Here is a 25,712-nt window from a genome sequence, read left to right as displayed (position 1 = left end):
AGGTGAGCATTACGATCCCAAGTACTTTGAGTCCACTAGTATTATGTATGAGATTACTGCTCCATACGCACCAGAACAAAATGATGTAGCAAAACATAAGAATCAAGTTCTTAAAAAATTATCAATGCATTGTTTTTGAATTCCGGTTTGGGAAAAAGATTTTGGGGCAATGCCTTTTTAATGGCTTGCCACATACTAAATAGAATCCCAAACAAAAGAAGTTAAATTACTCTTTATGATTCATGGAAAAAAAGAAAGCCAAACCTTAATTATTTAAAAATTTGGGGATGTCGAGTCATAGTAAAAGTTCCAAAACCAAAGAAAAGGAAATTGTATGAAAAATGAATTAAATGAATATTTATAAGATATGCTGAACATAGTAAAGCATATCGGTTCATGGTGATTGAGCCCAATGATTCATATCCCATTAATATAATCATAGAGTCAAGGAATGCAATCTTTGATGAAACAAGATTCAATTCAATTCCAAGATCTAAAGAACTAGTAATGGAAGTGATAAACTTTTATAAAATGATAAGGAAAATGTTGAGCTTTAAAGAAGCAAAAAATGTAGAAAAGCAAAGACATATGGATCCTATTTCCTCATGTACTTAGTAAAAGGTACAAGAAAAGAAACATATGAATACTTACCTTATTGCTTTAATATAGAAGGTGAAAGTGATCCTTAAACTTATGAGGAGGCAATGTGGTCTCGAAATGCTTCATTTTGGAAGGCAGCAATACAAGATAAGATAGACTTGATAATTGGAAATAAAAATTGGAAATTGGCAGACCTTCCACCAAGTTCCAAGCCTATAAGTTGTAAATGGATTTTCAAAAAGAAAATGAAAGTTGATGGAACCATAGATAAATTTAAAGCAAGGCTAGTGGCCAAGGGCTTTAACAAAAAGAAGGTGTTGATTATTTTGGTACATATGCACTAGTAGCAAGAATAGCTACAATTAAAGTGCTTATAGCACTTGCATTTATACAAAAGATGGTAATTCACCAAATGGATGTTAAAACAACATTCCTAAATTGTGAGTTAGATAAAGAGGTGTATATGGACCAACTCGAAGAATTTGTCTTTCTTGGTCAAGAAAGGAAAGTATGTAACCTTGAAAAGTCTTTGTATGGATTAAACACAATATTTATACTAGTTCGGTCTACCTGATCTACATCCACTTCACTAAAACCAGTGAAATTAACAGCTTCCACCAAACTTTTACAAGGTGAACTTTTAATCCAAGCTCTAATTCTTTTACAACAAGTCCTAAGCTTACCCTAACTTAGACTACCTCTTAAAGTGTCTCGCACACTCTAAGTAAACAAGAAATAGAAGATAAAAAGAGGTATATATGATCACCTTATTGATCTAAGTTGTACAAGCTTCAACACAAACACTTTTACAAAGATAGGAGTGGAATACGAGTGTTAAGAGAAGGTTTTTGGATGTTTTTAGCTCAAAATCACTCTTGGTAGCTTCTCTATATGATTTTTGAATGTTATAAAGGCTTTAAATACTTGGTAGACTAATTCTAGTCATTAGAGATAGTTTCTAGCCATTACTAGCCATTATTTTATCTTCTAGTGACTCTTTTCGAATAGGTAGACAGTGTTACGTTAACTGGTTACAGATAACTCTAATCGATTATAGCTTCTTTGTCTTACACTATCTTACTGCTGTGTTTTTTGCTCTAACTAATTACAAGAGACTCTAACCGATTAAGAGATCTTTGTCTCTAAGTTTCTCTTTTTCAGCAAACTTCTTTTGACTAGTTAACTCTCCCCTTAATTGATTGAAGCTTTACTTCATTTAGCCGTACTCGATTACCACCAACTCTAATTAATTAAAAACTCTTCGAATTTGCACTCCCTTTTGGCTCCATCCAACGACCACCTTCACTAGGAATTTGAATTTTGGCACTTGAAGATTCTTCAAGTCTTGTGCTTTAATCGATAAACCCCACGCCTTAACCGATTAGCACACCTCTATTTTGCTTTGTTCAGCACGTTCTTAATTAGTTAAGTCTAGTGTTAATTGATTAATATTTTTTTGTTTTCCTTTAAGTTATAGCCTATCCATTCCTTAGTTGATTAAGGCTTTTTTGATAATCAATTACAAAAGCGTTGTCTTCACAAATTCTTTCCATTTTTCTTACTTTAATTTATTAGCTTATCTATGATATGATCTTACTTTTAATCATTCATTTCATTGAGGGAATTTACTTTATCCTGCACACTTAATTAATAAAGTTAGACATTAATGAATGAAGAAAATTTTTTATTATCATAAAAAACATACGGAGTCAACAGTTATTCTTAACAAAATCAATAATCCTCTATCTTGTAGTCCAATAATCATATTAGAAATTTACTTCTCTACTCAAGCTAATTGACCATTGAGTATTCTCCACTATTGTAAGCAAAACTCGATCAATGACCCGCCATATGTTGGTGTATTTTCAAAATAAAAGGTTGTCTCACATAATGGAAAGCTATCTTAGCTCAAAGGTTATGTCACATAAAGTGACATAATATGACTATTGGATTGTAAACGGGTTTTTCATGTGAATAGTTATATCTCTTAGTAAAGTGACATATTAAAAACACACTTCTAAATCCAAAAGTTATGAGATAATTGAAAAAACACAATAGCTCAAAAGTTTGGTTATGAAAAGTTATCTTTTCATATTGTAGATCAAAGATTATATCTTATGGAATGAATGATTGTCCTTTCATAAGGTGATTATTGAAACAATCTTGTAAAACGCAAAGGTATCTTTAAGACAAAAAGATGCCTTAATGAAAGGGTTGTGTCCTTGAGAAGAGACACTTATAAGTCTATATAAAAGACTTGCTACCAACCATTCTGACACACAAAAAAACAAACAAGACAAGAGTAGAAAAGTTAATAAGCAATAGAAGTGTTAAGTTCTGCAAGTAAACATAAACACTTTAGGTCCTATCATCTATCAAAAGAATCCAAGTTCCTTATAATCTACTTGCTACCGAAAGTAGACTTTAAGGTCAAACAACTTTGCAAACCCTCGAGTGTATCTAGCGGTCTACTCTCATAAAGTGCAAAGACAAAGTTAGATGTTATTCATTCTATCCCTAAAGCTATTTGCATAATTCCCTTTTTAATATTGAGTGATGAAGACGAAATAAGTCTTCAAAATAGCATCTATTAAAAGGCTTATCTTGAAGTCAATTTTGTCGATTCCTTAAATTCCATCTAAACCTAATATACACCAACACCATATAAGGGAAGCCCAAGGAATGTTCCTAACCTCAGGAATCATTGCCATTGTAACTCTGTATTTAGCTTTCATAATGCAAACCATAGTTTGTGAGGGTTGTCAATGATGGACCACCCTAGTTTCATAAGAAAAGCATTATTCATCTTTCACAATTTTCAAATTCTTAAGCCACTAAACTTTTTTGGCCTACATATCTATGCGCATTTAACAAGATGAATTTTCCTATTAACCCCATGGAGCCCCAAAAAAACATCATACAATTTTTTTTTCCTATTTTCTCATAGATAGCTTGAAGTATTACTAATGCTTTCATGACATAGCATGACATTGAGAGCAAAATTGATTGAACCAATGTCAAGCGGCCAACAAAGAATAACGTATTGGTTTTCCACCCAGTCAACTTCTTTTGCACCCTTTCCACCATATATTGATAATGCTTGAGACATCTCCAACCATGGTTGATTGGAATGTCGAGATAAGTCCCTAAATCATGTGTTAGAGAGAAACCTAACCTCTGTTCCAAGTGGCGCAATAGATTATTACCCACATTTCGAGCATAATAAAAGACAATTTTACTATGATTCACCTTCTCCCCCAAGCTTCTACCAAACGTGTCAAAAACTTCCATTATGACATCTAGCTATTGTTCCGAAGCTTCATCAAATAAGTTTAAGTCATTTGCAAAAAGTATATGCGATTTCGTTAGTCCTCCATTTTTGAATTGGAACGATTTCCATAAACCAGTGTCGACTACCAAGTTAATGCCATGTGATAATCTTTCCACACATAAAACAAAAAAATAAGGAGAAAAGAGTCCCCTTATCGTATTCCTTTTGAAGGTAAAAAGGAGTCTATAAGAGAACCATTTCAGATAATTTGAGTACTACATCCTTGCGAACTTTGTGCAATAATGTCAATAAACTGAGTCGAAAAGCCAATATCGCATAGAGTATCCTTTATGAAATCCCATCTAAGCTTGTCATATTATTATCTAGTATATATCTTAATTTGGATTATATTTTATATACCCACAATTGAGTTTTTAAATTCTATGAGTTAAAATATTGTCATATCTATATATATTTAATTAATAAGATATATATATTTGATTTTGGAGAGGAAGATTTAAATCAAATTGAGCATGAATATATATATATATATATATATAATATATATATATATATGTATAGGAAGAGAGAGAGAGAGAGAGAGAGAGGGAGAGAGAAGAGAATCAAATGCGTAGATTCATTATATTAATTTTCTAGTTTCTTAAATATAGATATGCATCAACTATCTAATCCGTCGATTGTGAAGTTTAGATACTCCATCGACCATGTATAAAATAATAGTTCAATTAATTTACAAGTGAATCGGTTTTTGTTTTGTATCTAATACGATCTCTGTTTAACAGAATATTCTGGAAGTCGAAGAAATTTGAAGGAGACACAGATAAGGTTGAGCCATGGTTCGGTACTGCATATACTGTTGAAAAAATCACTACTTCGATGATTCAGGTCTGCTGTTGATCTTACCCATTATATTTTTATATAACAACTTTGTAGAGTTCCATTTGTTTACTACCCTCTCTATATATTTTATAAGTCTCCTGTGAAGAGAAAGGTTCTTGATGGAACCTTTGATTTGATTACAGAAATGGATGTCATCAGCGCCAAGTGATAATTTGCAGCTACCAGCCCCAAATATGTTCATACCCACAAACTTGTCTCTTAAGGTTGCTCAAGAAAAGGTTTGTTGTGATCGTTTTTATCAATCCCAACTCTAGCCACTCTGATATAGCGATGAATTAACCTTTAAATGGATCCCATTGAGCAGGTCAAGTTCCCAGTATTGTTAAGAAAGTCATCCTATTCAAAACTATGGTACAAGCCAGATACAATGTTCTCCGTACCTAAGGCATTTGTTAATATAGAATTCAACTGTCCCCATGTTAGAGATTCTCCTCAAGCTGAAGTTCTTGCCAACATTTTTGTACAGTTGTTGGAGGATTACTTGAATGAACACGGTAAATTACTAGTCTCATGCAGTTTTGGTTTCTTTGTCTTTTCTCAACACTCAAAAGCTCGATCCCCCTTCTTGACAAAAGCCTTGTCTTATCCTCTATGTTTCAGCTTACGACGCTCAAATTGCTGGCCTTCATTATTATACATCACGCACAGACAGAGGTTTTAAGGTAATTTTGCTCCTCTCATTTTCCATTTCGCATTTGTAATATAGGAGTAGCTATTGGTATATGGCAAAGCCTCGATTTAATTGAGGATATTTTATATAAAATCTCAATATACGGTGCTAATATTGACAAGATTTTTTTTTATTTGAAAAAAGAAAGATGTGAATCTAATTATTTGAGTTGAAATATATATGTATTTATAATATTGAATTAAATATTCAAGTATATTATTATGCAAGATTTTGAAGAAAGGAGAATAAAATTATATGATATCATCGTATCCTACAAGCTACATGTAAATGTGCAAAATTTAGCAGGATAGGTGCTCGAAACACTCCTTAATTTGAAAATTATGATCTAAGACTATTTTATTATTAAAAATTAGTAAAGTAAACTAATTTCTTGCTCATTCTCTAGATGTGTTTGTGCATGCACATGTCCAAGGAATGTAGAATTAGTATGCATCATTTCTTATATATTTTCTAATATGTTGTATGTTCCTAACTTAGTGGTTTTCTTCTATATATAGGTGACAGTGTTTGGTTATAATGACAAGTTGAACATTCTGCTGGAAACTGTAGTTGATAAGATTGCAAATTTTGAAGTGAAACGCGACAGGTTTGCTATAATCAAGGTAATGATTGAAAATTTAGGTGTTTTTATATAATCTCATGATTTCTCTCCTTTCATTATTTCACTTTTCCTTGTTAAATGATATATATGAATTCAAAATAAAACAAATAACTCATAAATGAAAAAAAGAAGAATTAAAAAAGGTAAGGAACTAAGAAATATTTTATTCAATTAATTATAGAAGCGGGGATCCCCAATCAAATATGTCATTAATCCGCGTAACGAACGTGGTAAATTGTAAGCTAGCACTAATCATAAATCAACGTATTTTAGCTGACTTTTAACTTTTAAACACTTTCTTGACAACACGGTTTAGTTAAAATCGAATTTCTATGACAATATAAAGTCATGCTACAGTAACAAGATACGATCAGCTTAGCTACAACACTAAATCTGTAGTAATATAGTGATTGATAATCAATTTCATGAAATTTTGATGCAAAGAATCTATCGAAGTGACAATTATAAAACATATGATTAATGTCATTCTTACTAAATATGAGCAATAATTTTTATACTAAGTCACTAGTAGTAGGAAAAGGTAAACAAAAGGGAGAAATTTAGAAGCACATTTTTTATATTTCACAAGAATTCTTACAAGCTTAGAAAACTAAAAGGCGTTTCGTACATAAGGAAAGAATTACCTCATATAAGCATTAAAGAGTTACACAAAGACACAATAATTACTATTCATTCATGTGGGTGAAAGTAACTTGACAAGACATAAAAAAAAAAAGCTCATACATATCTTTAATAAAGTAGATTCTAAAGCAAATATTAGAGGACAAATGAGCTTCATCTTGTAGTACAATCTTTTTGACATGACACATTTTGCAAGGTGACATTTCTTTTGATACGCTTTTCTCGTCTTTTGTTGGAGGCGCGTTTGTTGTGTACAACAAGAATACAAACTTCATGCCATTTGATGTAGGAAAGGCAAGGCCCACATACTTAGTAGGTCACACTTAACGTACTTAATCACATTGGCACACTTAATTTAACATATTTTAATCTAAAAATTTCCTTAATCACGGTCATTTGGGAGGTTGAGGTGAGAATTATTTGCTCTTGGAGTAAAATCATATCCCAAATGTCCAAGCTAATTTTGATGGGAGACCATCAATTTATTGTTCAATAGGAATGTCTTGTTCCATAGTGTTTGGTTGAGAAGCATTGGAACATGCTTGGTTAGGATTGGCTTTAGGGATGGCGATGGGTATGCACGGTACCTGACCTAATTATATAGGGCTAAGATACCTTATAATCAAGTTCAAGTAGGATTTGAGCAGTAATTTCACTACTTATATCGGATTCAAGTACCACCTTTTAGGTACTCTATACCTAAACTTGATTATGTTTTTTTTTTAATTTCATGTAATTAAAGGCAAACCCATATTGTTAATTAAATTAATTCATGAAACTATGATTAGTAATTTACTTGTAATATCTTTTAATATATATTATATATGTTGTGTTAATTTATAAAGAATATAATTACTATTATATTTTAGACTTTTAGTATATATACTTTAAATATAAACATATTTACTTTTTATTTTGTATTAACGTTACAAAAATTATAACTTATAAAATTATTAATTATAATGTATATACTTTTATTTATATAAACTTATAAAATATATACTTAAAGAAAAGTTCTGAGATTAGAATAGTTTTGGAACTTAACTATTTTTTTAATTTCATGTAATTAAGGACAAACCCATATAGTTAATTAAACTTGTAATGTTGCTTAAGTTGTTGTTTGGATATTCGTTTTGATATTTGTTTTAGTTATTTAAGTTGATATTTGAGATATTTGTTTTTGATTATTTAAATTTAAATTTTATTGTTTGTATGCTTTTATAAATGTAATTATTAGTGAATTATATGGAATATGGATGAAAATATTATTATATATAGATACGAGTACGGATTCAAGTTCGATAATTGGGTACCCATGAAAAACATTTTAATAATATTTTTACATAATTGGGTTTTTAAATGGATTCGAGTAATGGGTATGTATTAGGGTTCGAGTTAGGATAGTAAATTTAAAAAATATTTGGGTAATTGTAGGGTTCAAGTACCCCATTTATTAATTAGGTTCGAGTTTGGATATTTCAAAATTAGCAAATACTTTACCCGTTTGACATCTCTAATTGGATTGTTTCTTTGGGTGTTTGGTTGGGCCTCATCTTATCTCATTAATGAAGAAGTCATTTTGGTCAGAGTCATCACTAAGGTCATATGGGTCTTAGGAGTCTTCCCAATAGATGTTTGGTTTTGGCTGCAGCTCCTTATTAGCGATGGCTACCAATATGGGTTCCATTCAAGTGGTTTGAGGCGAGAGAGGTTGAACTCAAAATTCCAATGGAATAGCCTGATTGTTGGGTTCGTGAGTCGTTGCTCAAGCCTATCTATGTTGAGCTACTTTACATAGTCGTTTAGGTAGTCCTTCCATCGTACGATATCTTATGAATGAGTTCAGAATTATCTAGACATGCTTATCCAGCAGAATTTTGGAATTTTTAAAAATTCCAAAATTTTGACCAATTTTAAAGCCAATCTAAGTTTGAAGAGCTTTCAGCACGTTTCCATTTAACTACTTTAGATTGGCGCTGACCATGGTTGGGAATTCACATAAAAAAAAGGGAAATTAACTTATTGGCTCCGTAGCTAATAAAACATCTAATATGACAAGTATCATCATTATGGCAAGTATTAATTGAATGTGTTTGTAGCCTTTTGTTTTATCATGTCGTTTCTTCTTTTTATCAGGAAATGATGACAAAGGGCATTTCCAACTTCAAATATGAAAAACCCTCTCAGCTAGCTACTGAGTATCGATCATTAATATTGAGGGATATAAAATGGCCTTGGAAGGAGAAACTTGATGTTTTACCTAATTTGGAAGCAGAAGACCTTGTCAAATTTACTCCAATTATGTTCTCAAGTGCTTTTTTGGAATGTTTCATAGCAGGTTTGTTCTATGCTTCTTCCCTATGTTGCATCAATAAAAAAGTTAGAAATCAAACAAAAATTTTACATTATATTTCATTATATTATACATATGTGTGTGTACACACACACACATATAATCTCTTTAAAAGAAATAAGTTAAAGCTTTATTGGAAGTGTCCATGAGACGACCCAAAAATTTTTTTTTTTGAAAAGTGGATTTTATTATTGACCCATAAGCTAGTATGCCATAACTAGTCTTGAACTGTGTTAGTCTAGGACTTCTATGGGCATAAAAAATCTAGCTTTGGTGAAACATAACCCTGAACACTTGCGAAAACAAAGTGGTTGCTCAAAAAGCAATTGACAACACCAATCAAAAGCACATCCTTTGTAAGATTCCTTCAAAGCTCAAAAACAAAAAACCTTTTCAAAGGACTATTGAAGACCTAAGTGTGATGATCAAAAGACAAAGAAAACAAATCCAAGGTAGTACAAAAACTACACCTATAACAGAACCCAACAACAGCTTGAAGAAGCATAAAAGAAGCTTGACTGCACTGCCATGCCAACACCATTGTCATCTTTCCCTCTGTCTTCTTCAGTTTCCAAATGCTTTTTTCAACTTGCCCAACTCTTTGAAGATTTAACCACACCAAAATACCTCTATGATCAAACTTGTAGGTCGTCCCACTTTTTCCTCCAACCATACAAAAAGGTTAAATCATCAACAGGGTATGTGAAACCCTAAACCTAACTAACAAACAAAAGACCAAATAGAAATTCACAACCCCATAACATTAACCAGACCATATCAATAGCAAATTCAAGAAAGTGCAAAAAAGAGGAAACTCTTTTAACTCATAATGGTCTCTTTTAATCGAAAATAAATCATTAAAGCCAAAAAACACCCTTTTTTAATTAAAATGCTAAGTGAACATCTTCCATGGACCTCCACCCTTGCATTTGTCAACTTGGACAAGGCATAGCTACTCATCTTGAACTGACAAGCTCCTCTAACCCCCATCTGTCGAATCTAACTAAATAATTCATAATATCACCTCTTTCTTGTCTTTTAGTAAATTTAGGCATAACTTTTTACTCAATTCCTAAATCTCCTATGCCTCATTTATGAGAGCACAAAGTTTCGTTTCCTAATGTTTGCATCCGACTCATAGCCTTTACCAATTCCACTCTTCTTTGTGCTACATTGTCCCACTTGCTCTTCGTTCTTCATCCTTCTTAGTTTCTTTCTAATGTTGCTTGACCTCACTCTTGAAGATGTTGTTCCACTCATCAAATTCCTTTTTTTTCTTTCATTTTATTTTTCCCCCAACTCTTGGCTTTCTGTCCACTCACCATCACTGGCGAATACCTAGTAGCATTACTTTTTCCCCTCTTACTCTAAAGTAACTTGCTTTTCTCCTATTCCTCTTTGACTTTTGTTATGAAAATTGTGGAATTATCTCTAAAGAGTTACCCAAGATGTTACCCAATCAATAAAATAAAGAAAGAAAGAAATCAAGCACATTCACAAGAACACAAGAATTTACATGATTCAGCCTTTTGATGACCTACGTCCACGGGCACAGCAATAAAGAAAGATTCACTAAAAGAAAAAATCAAAAAATTATAAGAACAGTCTTAAACTCACAACCCTTATCCCACGTACACTCAAATCACTCTCTCTAAATCTAAGTGATAAATATTCTTCAACCCTATAGGGTTCTTTTATAGGGCCCAAGTACAATAATCTTATCCTAATACAATTAGGATATGTTATTCTAGTCTAACTAGATTTAAAGACTATTTTAATAAGGTAGACTAGTTTATTTAGAATTAAACAATCCTAATTAAATCACAATTCAAGACTATCCTAACAAATCTCCACGTTACGCTTGAATTCACCAAGCTTCACCTTACGAACCAATCTCTGTCAACACGGCTATTGCCCCAAAGGGTCTCAAGCACTATGAGCACCGATCAAGTCCAAGCAATGCTTGAACTTTATTCCAGAAACTGACTTAGTCAGCATATTTGCTGGATTTTCAGTTGTAACTATTTTCTTCACTACAATCTCACATCTAGAAACAATCTCTCGAACAAAGTTAAACTTGACTTGGATGTGCTTGGTTTTCTCATTAAACATTTTATTTTTAGTCAAGTGTATGCACTTTGACTATCACAAAACACAAGTATATATGCTTGTCCAAAACCAAGATCACTAGCCAAGCCTCGAAACCATAAAGCCTCCTTCACTGCCTCGGTCACAGCCATATTTTCAGCTCCAATTGTAGACAAAGCAACTAATACTTTCCAACTAATTACAGACCTTGAGAGAATGAACACATACCCCATTCGAGATCTTCTACTATTTAGATCACCAGTAAAATCTGAATTGGAGAAGCTAATCACATTATAACTATTGTTTGCACTTCCTTCACATATTAAGCCAACATCAATAGTACCTTTAGGTGTTTTCACAAGCTCCCATGTTTGATCCTAATATAGTGAGTCAATCTTCTTAAAAGACTCGATATATGTAATTGTCTCATGATAAAAGTAAGGCTCATCCATCTCTACTTCCACAGATAAAACATAAAAATCAAAATCATCATTGATACAAGTAATGCTTCGTTGATATACCAATTCTTGTACCTCTTGCAATTCATTCTAGATTTCACTATCATCCCACAGTGTCACAAAAGCATTGATTTCAAGCTCCACCTGCTTGCCAACTTCTTGGTCTGATGTGTTTGTAATTCTAGACTTTATCCCACAAAGTAATGCAAACTTGTCAAAGGTAACATCCCGACTCACCATAAACTTGGGGGACTTACAATCAGTACACACTACAACCGATAACCTTTCACCCCATATGCATAGCCTAGGAATATGCACTCCGTCACCCTCAACTCAAGTTTACCATCACTTACAAGAGCATAAACAGAACAACCAAATATTCTTAATAAAGAGTAATAACATGCTTACCAGACCAAACTTCCTCGGGAGTCTTAAATTCAATTGCAGTTGATGAAAACTGATTTACCAAGTAGCAAGCTATGTTGATAGCTTCTGTCTAGAATACTTTGGGTAGGCCAAGATTAGAGAACACGTATTCTGCTCTCTCCAAAAGTGTTTTCTTCATCCATTCTACAATGTCGTTTTGATGTGGTGTTCTGACGACAGTGTGATGTCTAACGATATCCTCATTTTGTAGAATAGACCAAACTCACCTTTGCAAAATTTCAAACCTTTGTTTGTTCAAAAGCTTTCAATCCTTTTCTTAGTCTGCTTCTCGATCAATGCCTTCCAATACAAAAAGGTGGTTAACACTTCACCTATAGCCTTTAGAAAATATGTCCATACCTTTCTTGAAAAATCATCAATAAAGGTCCACATATATAATGATCCACCTTTTGATTCCTAGAGAAGGACAGCACAAATCTGAGTGGATGTGGTCTATTATACTCTCGGTTCAATGTGTAGTTGCTAAATTTCACTCGATATTGTTTGCCATAAATGCAATACTCACAGAAATTTTACTTCCTAGTCTTTTGACCACATAGTAAACCATGCTTACTCAATTTTGTAATTCATTTCTCACTCATATGACCCAATCTCATATGCCATAAATGTGTAACATTATCGTCAAAATCATGGGATAAGACTATAGAAGCAGTTCCAATAATCGTGTTTCTCACTAAATGATAAAGGCCACCGAATAATTTACCTTTCATGATAGTGAAGTCTCCTTTAAATACCTTCGAAACACCATATTGGCCACTATATTTGTAACCCTTCTTATCTAACAAACTCAAAGATATCAAATCTTTTTTCATGTTAGGTATATGTTTCAACTCAAGTGCCCTTATTATACCATTAAACATCTTGATTCGAATTATGCCAATCCCAACAACTGAAAGAGAGAAATCATCTCCTAATTGTACAGTACTCATATCAACAGATTGATAAGTTGTAAACCAATCACGCCTAAGACATATGTGGAAGCAACAAGCCGAATCTAAGATCCATGTATCCTTTAGGTTACCATTAGTAACCACAAGAACACTATCAGCTTCCTCAAAAGTATCAAAGTCATCTCCAACCACGTTTGTAGTACTTCCAAACTTATTGATATTTTCATCATCCTTGAATTTGGTACAGTCTTGACGAAAATGCCTTTTCTGACCACAATTTTAGCAAGTTTTCTCTTTTACTCTAGATTTACCTTTTCTGTTTATACCCTTATCTCTATCTTTTCCTCTATTCATAATCAAGCCTTCAGCTTGATTTTCACTCCGGATACCTCCAACTTTCTTCTTCAATTCTTTGAAATTTAAATATGCCCTTACATCCTCGCAAGTGAAAATGTTTTGACCATATAACATAGTATCCACGAAGTTTTCATACGATGGTGGCAAAGAACATAGAAGAGTTAAGGCTAAGTCTTTATCTTCAGTTTTAACATCGATATTGTTTAAATCAAGAATAACTCTATTAAATTTATCAATATGGGTATTAACGGACGTACCTTCACTTATCTTGAGAGTATACAATCGATGCTTCATATAAAGCTGATTCGTCAGGGATTTGATCATATAAATACTCTCGCGTTTAAGCCACATTGCAACAACAGATTCTTCATTCGTGACTTCTCTTAGCACCTTATCAGACATAGCTAGGAGAATAGCACTATGTACTTTTTTCATAAAGTCATCTTTCTCACCATTAGATAAATTTGAAGGAAGATAGTTTGTTCCCTTCAATGCCTTCAACAGTCTTTGTTGCACTTGTAATGCACGCATCTTAACACGCCACAGGCTGAAATCGTTTCTTCCATTAAACTTTTCAATCTCATACTTGGTCGACGAAGTTGCCATAACGAGATTCAAATTGACTCAATACCTTAAAGCTCTAATACCAATTTGTTGTGAAAATTGTGAAATTATCTTTAAAGAGTTGCCCAAAATCTTACCCAATCAATAGAATAAAAGAAGAAAGAAATCAAGCACACTCACAAGAACACAAAAATTTACGTGGTTCAACCTTTTAATGACCTACATCTACAGGCACAACAACAGAGAAAGATTCACTAAGAGAAAAAATCAGGAGATTATAAGAACAGTCTCAAACTCACAACCCTTATCCCATGTACACTCAAATCACTCTCTTCAAATTTAGATGATGATTATTCTTCAACCACATATGGTCTTTTTATAGGGGCTAAGTACAATAATCTTATCCTAATATAATTAAGATATGTTATTCTAGTCTAACTAGATTTAAAAATTATTTTAATAAAGTATACTAGTTTAATTAGAATTAAATAATCCTAATTAAATCACAATTCAAGACTGTCCTAACAACTTTTCTACATAATTGATCATTATCACCTTCATCTTACTCATATTCCCCAATACTAATTTCCTTTTTTTCTTTACTTTCCTTTATTTCTTCCTCGAATACCCTTCTCTTTGCTTTTTCCTCATATCAATCTAACCCTTTTGATCATTCTCATCATTTTTTCCTTTCTTTATTTGATTTTCATTTTTCTATGGCATTCCTTATGCGAGGCCTTTTTTTGTTTTAACCTGAGCATTACCCTTAAGCCATTCTTTCATCTCATTTGATCCACTGATTAGGTCATTACTTCAGGCTTTACCTTTAAATTTTTTTCTTGCCCTTAAAAGGCCCACATCATCTTCTTTCAACCTGCGTTCCACATTGCTTTTATCTGTGCATTCTATGCCCTTTACTGTGCATGGGTTTCTCATCTCTAAGTTCCAAACCCCACAATTCAACCTATATGGACCTTTGTCCTATCTTTGTTCATTACCATTGAGCCCCATAAGACTTGATTTCAAGGCCCTTTTCTTTACCATTCTATATTCCTAGCTTGACTCTTCTCTAGTTTTCCCCATTGACTTTTATTCATAGTATTTTTTTATTCCTAGCAACTTTTTATCCTAACTCCTTTTAGTCATTCTAGAATTATCTTCTTTCTTCTCCTTTTTTTTTTTCAATCTTAGACTTGGTGAGTTAGCTTTTCTCTTTTCCTGTATCCCTCTTTCTACATGCTTTTCTCTTTTCCAATACAATCCTTTGTTTCTATCATCATTTTGTAGCCTATAAACCATATCTTATTAGAACACCCGTTTATGCCCATTGTCCTTTGTCCCCTTACTTTTATCTATTCCTTTGAGCTTTTTTTTCAAAAATCTCTAGAGCCTCTACCTTTCGCCGCCTGACAATATTTGATCCTTAGGTTGTCTCATTCCTTGTGCCATCTATTCAACGACACCTATGCCCTTCTTTCTCCTTGCCATCATCACTACCATGACCCATCTTTACATACTTATTCTTTTCCATGGATTGAGCTATTTCCTTACCTTTAAATAGCATTCTAACCCACAGTTCCTTTCCATCCCTATTATAGTTACTAGGTTGTTGAACACTTGACCTTCAACCTTTACACTCACCTGACTAGGAATGTTTACTCTACTTTTAACCTTAGTAGGCATGAGTGCTTGATCAAACCTCTCTAATTTATAAGTTCTTTTATCAACTCCAATGGATTTTCCCCAACATTTTGCAATAACTTTGAAAGTAATGAGATACCAAACTTGTAAAGGGATTTCACACAATTTAACCCAAATGCCAATTTCTTTTTCTTGACTTGCATAAGCTACTAGAACCATCAACTTCAACCAAACCTCAAAAAGTACCATATTGCACTTTAAGATTGTTTCAATCATTCCTTGTTCCTCAAATGTTAGGAGAACCATCAAACCTTCTGGTATTCTTACCCAAACATCAATCCCTTCATTAGCTAGCTTCGTTTGCATCACACTACATGCTACCTTTTTCTTCAAGCTCCCTATTGCACTACAACTCACCCATTCCATTTCTTCATCTAGGATGGTTGTATTGACATTGACAATCTTTTGATCCTTTTTTTGCTCATCTACTTGATGTGTTTGCTTTTATTCCTACTTCTTTTCAATTTTTTCCTTACCCACCATAGCCTTTTGAGCTTTCTCCAAACCTTTCTCTCTTCCTGTCAAATCCTTTACCTCCCCTTTATGACCATTACCTTTTTGGTTCTCTCCTGCAACAACCTCCTCGAAAGTTTGACCATCATTCCTTTGAATGCTCTATTTTCGTCTTGGTTTTTCCTTAATGCTCATTCTCGGGCCATTTGCATTCTTCTTTAGTGGCTCCTCTCTCCTAACTATGATATGTCTTCCATCGATCCACTGGTGATTAACCCATTTCATTGCATTCTCTAGTTCACGCTTTTCTCTGTACCTCACAAATGCAAAGTTTGTTGCTCCCTTTTAGGTGGCCTTTTGATACTTTACAATATAATGTGATTACAGATAAGGTGATTGCCAGTAATGTGATTGCAAGCAATGTGATTGTATGGAGGATAACATTGCAGTATTTGGTATATAAGCCAAGTAATAATTAAAATGTAGGGAAGATAACATTGTTTGGTATGCAAGTACTTTGCTGAGAATATAATGTCAATTTTCATAATTGCCCCTATTTTTTAAAATGTAAGTTTAATATATTTGTATTTTTTTATTGTTAATTTTTTTTATAATATCATCTCTTAAATATATTTTTAATATCAATTATTTTATTTTCATTTCTTATTATAACCTTATATATTTTATTTTCATTTTTTAATATAATTTTCTATATTTTTATTTTATTTTAATTTTTTCCTTTAAAAGGAAATATAAATTTTATTATAGTCACCATGAATAATGAGAATAATAAAAAGACATTTCTCCAAATCTATATAAAAAACAAATTATAACATTGCAAAATATTTTTAACAAAATAACAAAGTTGAAGGATAAAAATGTCTTTAAAAATATTGCAGAGTGCAATGCAATCTGATTGCATTGCAATCTTACGTTACAGTGATTTGTTGCAAAAAGAAACACTGCAATGTAATTTAATTGAGCACGTTATAGGGAATGTGCTCCAACTTCTCTCATACTAAACGCTACCTTATCTTGTAAACTTCGTTTAGGAATAAACACATCAATGACCCTACCAAACTCTTCAAACGCTCCGTTAATCGCTGATCATGGTGTTCTCTTGCTAAGGTTGTCCACAAGAATGGAGTACAAGCTAGCCAACCAACGTCGATCTCCCATCTATAACCAAGATCCTTAACAATCTATCTACCATTCATCAGTTCTCTAATAACCTTTACATCATCCCATCTTCCTAGAGAAGAATGACGACCCAAATTTATGCCTTCTAAAGCCAAGTTCAAGCCCAAATTGACCCACCAATTTAATTGTTATATTATTATTAAAATAATAGAATAATATTTTATATCAATTTTTTAATGTTTTTAATATATTTTGAAAATTAAATATAATAAAAATATGATTTTTATTAATAAAAATAAGTTAATCGAGTCAGGCTCATATCTAAAAAAAAACAATGCCCAAACTCAGCCCATTGATACCTCTAAGCTTTTTAAAAAATTTCATGATTTATGGTTTTTTTTTTCAGCCAATGGAGATTTATAAAATGTTCCAAGAATACAAAACGCCCAAGTAACAAACCAAAAACTAAATAGTTAATTTCAATGTGTGCGAGTGGTGGTTTATGAATCATGTTTTAATAAGAGTCTTGATAATATATTGAAATACGGAAAATATATACACTAGGGATGCACCTGTATATTGATATAATCACACTGTTCTTTCAATATATATATATATATAATCACATTGTTGGTTTTGATATTAATTTTTGCCTGTTAATTAGGAAACATGGAACGTGATGAAGCGATTTCGATAATTCAACATGTTGAATCCATTTTCTTTGAGGGTTCAAACCCTAAATGCCAACCATTATTTCCATCCCTACATCTCACAAATGAAGTTGTTAAATTTGGAAGAGGCGTGAGTTACCTCTACTCTGTGCAGGGCCTAAATCCAAGTAATGAGAATTCCGCCCTACTCCATTATATTCAGGTAATTATATATATCTATATAATTTTGATCCCTTATAGTTATTACTAAATTATCAAAGTTTAACATTTCCTATAACATATTCTTAGCTCTCTTGTCTCTTGTTGCTGTGGACCTTCAAAATTTAGCTTCAAGCCTAACTTAAAGTTAATTACTTGAAACTCTCACAAATGGGGCAAAATAAATAACAACTTTATGAAATGGTATATTTCTTTTAATTAACTGGGAAAACTAAGCCTGCATTTAATTTGTTACTTTTGTCACCTACCTTTACTTTTAGAAACAAAAAAAAAGCGTTTGGAATGAAATTAAATATTTAATATTTTAAATATATTTTATAATTTAAAATCAATCAAATTAATTTTATTCATATAATAATGTCCCCAGCTTGGGTAGGGATCCAAGGCTTGATTTAGGTTGGGGTAGGCCCGTCAATAAGGATGGCAATGGGTACCCTGTTACAAGGTATTCGCAAGTACTCAACCCAGTTGTATAAGGTTAGGGTACCCTATAATCAGGTTCGAGTAAGGTTCGGATAGTAATTTCATTACCCCTTATCGGATTCGGGTAAGGTTCAATTACCACCCATTGGGTTTAACCTGATTATGTTTTTTTTTTAATTTCATGTAATTAAAAACAAACCTATATATATTGTTAATTAAATTAATTTATGAAACTATGATTATTAATTAACTTGTAATATCTTTTAATACATATACTCTATATATTGTGTTAATTTATAAAGAATATAGTTACTATTATATATATACTTTTAGTATATATACTTAAATATAAATATATTTACTTTCTATTTTGTATTAATGTTACAAAAATTATAATTTGTAAAATTATTAAGTATAATACATATACCTTTGTTTATATAAATTTATAAAATATATACCTAAAGAGAAGTTGTGAGATTAAAATAGTTTTGGAACCTAACTATCTTTTTTTTAATTTCTTGTAATTAGGGACAAACCCATATAGTTAAGTTGTTTAAGTTGTTACTCGAATATTTGCTTTTAGTTATTTAAGTTGATATTTGAGATATTTGTTTTTAATTATTTAAATTTAAATTTTATTGTTTGTGTGCTTTTATAAATTTAATTATTAGTGAATTATATGAAATATAAATGAAAATATTATTGTATATAGATATAGGTATGGATTCGAGTAATTGGGTATCCATGAAGAATATTTGAATGATATTTTTACATAATCGGATTTTTAAATGGATTCGAGTAATTATCGAGTAATGGATATGTATTACGGTTCGGGTTAGAGTAGTAAATTTAAAAAATATTCGAGTAATTGTAGGATTCGAGTATCCCATTTATTAATTGGGTTCAAGTTCGGGTATTTTAAAATTAACTAGTACCTTATTGGTTGATATTCCTACCCATGAACCTAGCAGGTCAGCTGAATGTGGATAGATCTAGAGATAACAAAATACATGATTTTACTTTTATATACATTTTAATAAAATTACTTTTATATGATTAGTATCACATTTTAACTAGACTTGTCTGCGTTCCGAACTCTGTACCTAAAATCTCAAGTTCAAATCTTGGAATGATAGGAAAATAATTCATAACTTATAAAATGATAAGATATATGAAAGAGACTTCTTTTTTTGATTCAAGGTGCGATGGGTTTCATGATATGTAGTAAGAAAACCATCTTTACTTTTTTAATTAACTAAATATGATTTTGTTTTTGATAATCGTTTACTTAATTATACTTTATAACAACTTTTGCATAAGAAAAAATAGGAAAAACAAAACACAAACCCTTAGTGATAAGCAAAGAAAGTCTAATTTTTTCAGCCTCAATATACTCATGGTTATATAGCGGTAAATCAAGGAAAAAGAATGAATTGATGCTTATATATGATGTATATTAGTTCTGGAATTATACACCCCTTGCAACTAACGAACTTTAAGTTAGATTATTTTATTAGATCATTATCTTTACTTTATCCTTACCCCATTCCCCTTATTCAATCTCCTATACATTGTTTGCGTTTTTTCATTTGTTTTAAGGTAAGGCTACCATTTTATCTAACTTTTCATGCAATTTTAACGTGAATAGTGTTTGGATGTTAGGTTCATCGAGATGATTTTATATTGAATGTGAAACTTCAGCTTTTTTGCCTTATTGCAAAGGAACCAGCCTATCATCAGCTTTGTTCTATTGAGCAACTTGGGTACATAAATAATTTCTATGGAAGGTATAAGAATAAATGTAATCATACATGAATGTTATACTCCGATTTGACTTTCATTTTTCATTTTACTACGTTAAAGTTTATAATATATGTTTTTATGCAATTGAATTTGATGTTCAATAGTTACTATTATCAAAAAGTAAAAAAAAAAAAGAAGGAGTTATTTGCATTTAAAAAGGCCTACAAATATAATTTTGGGAAATCTTTAATATATATATATATATATATATATCTCAATTTGAGAAGCAAGAAGTTTATCTTTGGTTTTACTATTTTTCTCTCATTAGGTATGATTTTGGAATCCATGGAGTGGAATTCCTTATTCAATCCACAATGAAGGTACGTAATGTGGTCCTTTCTAATTTTTCTGTGGGAACTTAATTTTGTTTTTTTATACATATGAGTTTTGGGTACATAAATATATATGAAAGTAGCTCTCTTATCCTATATTTTGTATTGCTTTAAACTTGGATGGATGAAAATGAGAGGGGGACCCTTGTAATTAACTTCTTGCCTTACATTGCTTGATTTGTTACTTCATCTTCTGAAGAAGAGCTTGGGCATTTTTAACAGAGCCCAAGAGACATTGATTTGAGCATTGAGGCATTCCTCGAGATGTTTGAGAACAAAATTTATGAAATGACCAACGATGAATTTAAGGTAAGATGGAAAGTTTTCAATTGCACGTTATTATTATTTTCTCTATGTGTAGTGGACATTGTTTTAGCAAACATAACAAAGGTCAATAATTCGACTTTAACCTACATCAAAGAAGTCTAATTGAGGTAATAATTTGTGAATATGGTATCTTAAAGAGAACAAGTAGCTCTTTTGTTTTCTGATATTTTAAAGTCTACATATCAATATGTAGTTAATTTTTTTCAGATATAAGTACCGAACAACTTGTAGGATATATTGTAAGTATAATTCAGGCCAAAACTTGTAAATAGATTTTAAATTAGACAAAGGAAAATGAACTGCCAAATTACATATGAATGTGTTCTTATTATTGGTTTTCTCATGTTTGTGAATTTGTTATTGTATTTCTTAATTTTTATCCTTTTTAATTGTGATATGTTTATAACTATGCATAAATTAAGTCAATAGTTAAAAAGTAAAACATAATTCAGTTAAAGTTTCCACATGAAGGAAATCATTCTTTCTTTTATTCATAACAGCCAAATATTTTGTTTTCTATTCATAAAAAAGCAAAAACTGTTAGAATTTTCCATAAACGTGAGCTGCCATTAATTGAAATTTTGATTTAGTCTTAATGGAAACATGTAAGCAAAGTGGTCCGGATTTTATGCATCTCATTTGAGCCAGTGTGGTAGACGGTATATAGAGGCCTCAATCCAATGGAACCCATGATGAGGGATCCTATCAGGGTTTATGTAAGTATGGCTTTGTCTCCTCTTCACTCCTAATGCTTGGATTTTATCCATTAAGGGCTGTCTAAAGGAGGAGAGTGAAGAGAAAGACCTTAGCCCTAACTTAGGAATTTGTCCTAGCTTCCATTTGTAATTAACAATGATTTTAATAGCTCTAACAGGTATGTTACATTATTTAATTAGTTGGTGTTCTATCTTCCATATATGAGATCAGGGAATTAGTTTACATGTGGTTTAGAACGGTCATATGCGAATTTAGGATTTATTTAAATTTATTTATGTTATTTGTCATGAATTTGCCAAGTTTGGAAGGAGAGTTTTGGACAGTTGAATATTTATTTTTCGAGTAAATGCACTTGATTAATGCATCAAATATTTCTCTTAAATTCTGATGATTTTAGGTTAGTAACTTTTTTTTTAACTTATTGTACAGGGAAATGTAAATGCATTGATTGATATGAAACTGGAGACGCACAAGAACCTATGGGAAGAATCTCTATTTTACTGGCAGGAGATTATGAATGGCACCCTCAAGTTTGATAGGAAGGAAGCCGAGGTAAGTAACTCTCTTTAGATTTTTACTTATAAGTAAAGGAATGAACAAAATCCGTTCACTTTTACTTTACGTAACATTGTCAGGAACAAAATACGTGTAGGTGATTCAGAGGCTAATTAAGATGAAAGTTTTGATACATGATATAAATATTTTACCTAAAAAATAGTTGTATGATCTTACAATTTGTATTTGAGCAGGTTGAAGCATTAAGACAGGTTACACAACAAGAATTCATTGATTTTTTCAATGAATATATAAAAGTTGGTTCACATCGAAAGAAGACACTAAGTGTGCGTGTATACGGAAAGAAGCATCTATCTGAATACAGATCAGAGAAAAGTGAACCACTTCAACTGCATTCCCTTCGAATTGATGATATCTTGAGTTTTAGAAGATCACAACCTCATTATGGTTCGTTTAAAGGAAGCTTTAGTAATATGAAGCTATAAGTAAATTAAGAAGAAGGGATTAGATGGATTCGGAGCCAACCCCCCTGCTGATCAACAACTCAAAACAGAAATAATGTTTGGCAAAATATATATATATATATAATATACTATATATATGTATGCATGTATATATTTTCACATCTTATCGACTCGCCGTCTTTGTAACATGAAATGCCAATTTTATGCTTATTGCTACACTTAGTCGTTAATTATCGAGTTGTTTACATACCTTTCAAGGATTAGGCTAACCATATTTACAATGCAATAGTGGCAAATCAATCCATGTTTTTTGATAACCAAGAACATTCTCACTCATTTCAAAGGAGTAAATCTTGTATGGTGAGCTTGAGCACATGCCAAATGACTATAAGTTCCTCCACATTGGGTCTACACAGTCCATGCTCCTTCACATATACAAAAGCTTATGCTAAAGGAACATTTTTCCCTAACGATTAGTCTATGCTTTCACATGCTTAGGAAAAAAAATATCAATGTTTTACACATGCTAGAAGAATCCCTTTTTTGGACACATAATGTGTCTTATCTTTTCATATATCCACAAAAACCTATGTTCATGAACATGATAAGGAAACCCTTTTTTTTTTCTATGGGAAGCCTTAATTTATGCATACACATACTTTTTTTTTCTCAATTGAAAGGAGATTATATTAATGAAAAAGATGAAAAATATTTGATGACCGTCCATGCATGCTAGAGTATAATTTGCAATACAAACAATGAAAACAGGAAAAAAATACAACAAACGAACAAAAGTGTTGTTGGTCTCAATGGAGTTCTAAAGAGAGGTGAATAGCACTTTTTTAAAAAATCTGAAGGAAACTCCTAAAGTTGAAAAAACTTTTGAAGGAAGTTAAAAACGAGAGTTTAAAACTTACTAAGGCAAAAAAACACCAAAAAAAGAGAGGGTAAAGAGACATTGACAAAATACAAATATTTATGATGGTTCTGTCATGGTTTGGTCCCTTTGACCTACATCTGTTACCTTGGTCTTCCAATCAAGGACTAGATAACTCTATTATATAGAGTTATTTTGTCATATTTTGGTACTTAAGTAGCTAAGTCTTTGAAATTTAGGTCTAAAATTTAATATTTTAGTAATTTTCTTAACAAAGTTAAATGCATGTTGACTAATTTGGTTTAAATTATTTTAGTTTAATTTTATATTATATTTCTTTAAATTACTTTAACTTTAGTTATTATTGATATCTTTTATTTTTTTGTAAGAAATTTTATAAAATGGCTTTATTTGATGATAATCCGTGCAAATATGTGATAGCTTCATTTGCATATGCTCAAGTATTTTAAGCATAACTTTTTTTTCAGAAATCCAAATGACGTGATTCTTAAGCTATTGGAAAGATAAGAGCTAGGGCTACAACTTTAATATTTACCACTTTACTTATTTTGGATCAGATCGAGGTGTAAATCGCATTGAAATAGACTAGACTATTGCAGTTTCTACACAAGGCAGCATGTGAAAGTGAAGGCTGCAGCCTTGAATTGCTCAAGGTTGCAGTGCCAAAAGGCAGCAGAGCACCATAGTAAACCAAAGACAGGAGCACCATGGCGCTAGTGATGATCCATGCTCCCAATCATCACCTGAGTGCATGGCACCACGACATCGCGGCGCCAAAGAGACCAAGGCTATGGTGCTGGATGTGTTTCCAAAAATGTGTTTTTACAAGATTTTAATTCTAGGGTTTTTTAGGAGCATTTAAAGGGCCTTTTTTAGAGCTTTTCAAGGGAAGATAGAAAGCAGCTATTCTGGAGAAAAAGAGGCCAAAAGTAAAGCATGAAAATAAGAGAATTCAAGGAAGATTTGAGATTCAAAGGCTTCAATTCTTAGTTTCTCTCTCCATTTTTGTTTTCTTGTCTTCTTTTTTTTTTTGACTTGGATTAATGGTTAACTTTCTTTGGATGGTGTTTTCTATGGATATTATGAACTAATTTACCTTTTCTAGAATTATGATTGAACTCAACATATAATTTGGATTTTTAGTTTCTCTTTTGCTTATTTTCAATGGAATATGAGTTGTTTATTCCAATTTTGTATTTAATGCTTCTAATTTCTTGATCACAAATTAGATTGATTTGAATATTTAAATAAAACTTGAAGAAGGGGGTTTAGATTAGGCCATGAATAGAATAGCGTGTGTTCAATATCACTTAGTTGATTAGGTGATTTGATTTGCATATAAGATAGACATATACCTATGTGTCTTATGTAGCCAAAATTAGAGCACAAACTTAATGAATCTGTCTTTAGTTGAATTTACATAGATACATAGTGAATTAATTGATATAGATATTTTTATGAGCGTCTTGGTAGAGACATGTAGATAGCTTGAGACTCTAGGTTAACAACTCACTTTATTGAAATAAGTTTAGAGAAAGAAAGAAAATTCATATGAAATGTTGAGGGATATCATAATCTTAGGCTTTTAATCAATTGCTTTTCTAGTAAATTTTGTCATTCAATTATTAGTTTTGGTTTGATAGTTCAAATTTCTTTTAATTAATCATTTAATATTGATTACTTGGATAAAATTAGTTTGCTACAATTTTAGTACTTAGCTTAAATTGGTGCAATTCCTTGTGGGATTGGACATTCTATTTACCTCTATATTATTTGTTTCAATATGTACACTTGCGTGAAATAAATTTAACAAAAGGATTTTCAATTCAACTTCACTAAACTAGAGGAATTGACAGCTTGCACCAAGATTTTACTAGGTAAACTTCTAACCTAGGCTCAAAACTCTTAAAAGATTCCTTAAGCTTTCCTAAGCTTAGTCTACCCCTTTGAGTGTCTCTCACACTCTAAGTAAACAAAGAATGGAGAAAAGATAAAGTATAATTGATCACCTAGCTGATCTAAGATGTATAAAGTTAAGCTTAAAGCTCTTTCACAAAGATAAGAGTGAAGCACAATAAAAAAGAAAACTCTAAGATACTTCTAAGCTCAATTCTTGCTCTTGGATCATTTGCTTTTAAGCTATGAATGTTTGGGACATTTTTATA

At 31.7% G+C, this 25,712-nt stretch overlaps 1 protein-coding gene across 1 annotated transcript in view; it reads left to right on the top strand.

Annotated features, from left to right (window-relative positions):
• LOC18598935 (insulin-degrading enzyme-like 1, peroxisomal) overlaps positions 1 to 22,948 on the top strand; it is an 89,461-nt gene extending 66,513 nt beyond the window's left edge. The window contains exons 15-26 of the mRNA XM_018120656.1: positions 4,675 to 4,777; positions 4,915 to 5,010; positions 5,097 to 5,286; positions 5,393 to 5,454; positions 5,981 to 6,085; positions 8,863 to 9,064; positions 17,842 to 18,050; positions 20,153 to 20,277; positions 20,562 to 20,613; positions 20,848 to 20,934; positions 22,099 to 22,221; positions 22,419 to 22,948. Coding sequence (XP_017976145.1) covers positions 4,675 to 4,777; positions 4,915 to 5,010; positions 5,097 to 5,286; positions 5,393 to 5,454; positions 5,981 to 6,085; positions 8,863 to 9,064; positions 17,842 to 18,050; positions 20,153 to 20,277; positions 20,562 to 20,613; positions 20,848 to 20,934; positions 22,099 to 22,221; positions 22,419 to 22,670 — 1,606 coding nt within the window. The 3' untranslated portion in view covers positions 22,671 to 22,948. The remainder of the gene's footprint in view (positions 1 to 4,674; positions 4,778 to 4,914; positions 5,011 to 5,096; positions 5,287 to 5,392; positions 5,455 to 5,980; positions 6,086 to 8,862; positions 9,065 to 17,841; positions 18,051 to 20,152; positions 20,278 to 20,561; positions 20,614 to 20,847; positions 20,935 to 22,098; positions 22,222 to 22,418) is intronic.

The sequence above is a fragment of the Theobroma cacao genome, chromosome 5 (assembly GCF_000208745.1).
Source record: "Theobroma cacao cultivar B97-61/B2 chromosome 5, Criollo_cocoa_genome_V2, whole genome shotgun sequence".
Classification (NCBI taxonomy): Eukaryota; Viridiplantae; Streptophyta; class Magnoliopsida; order Malvales; family Malvaceae; genus Theobroma; species Theobroma cacao.
This window is presented reverse-complemented; position numbering and strand designations above follow the sequence as displayed.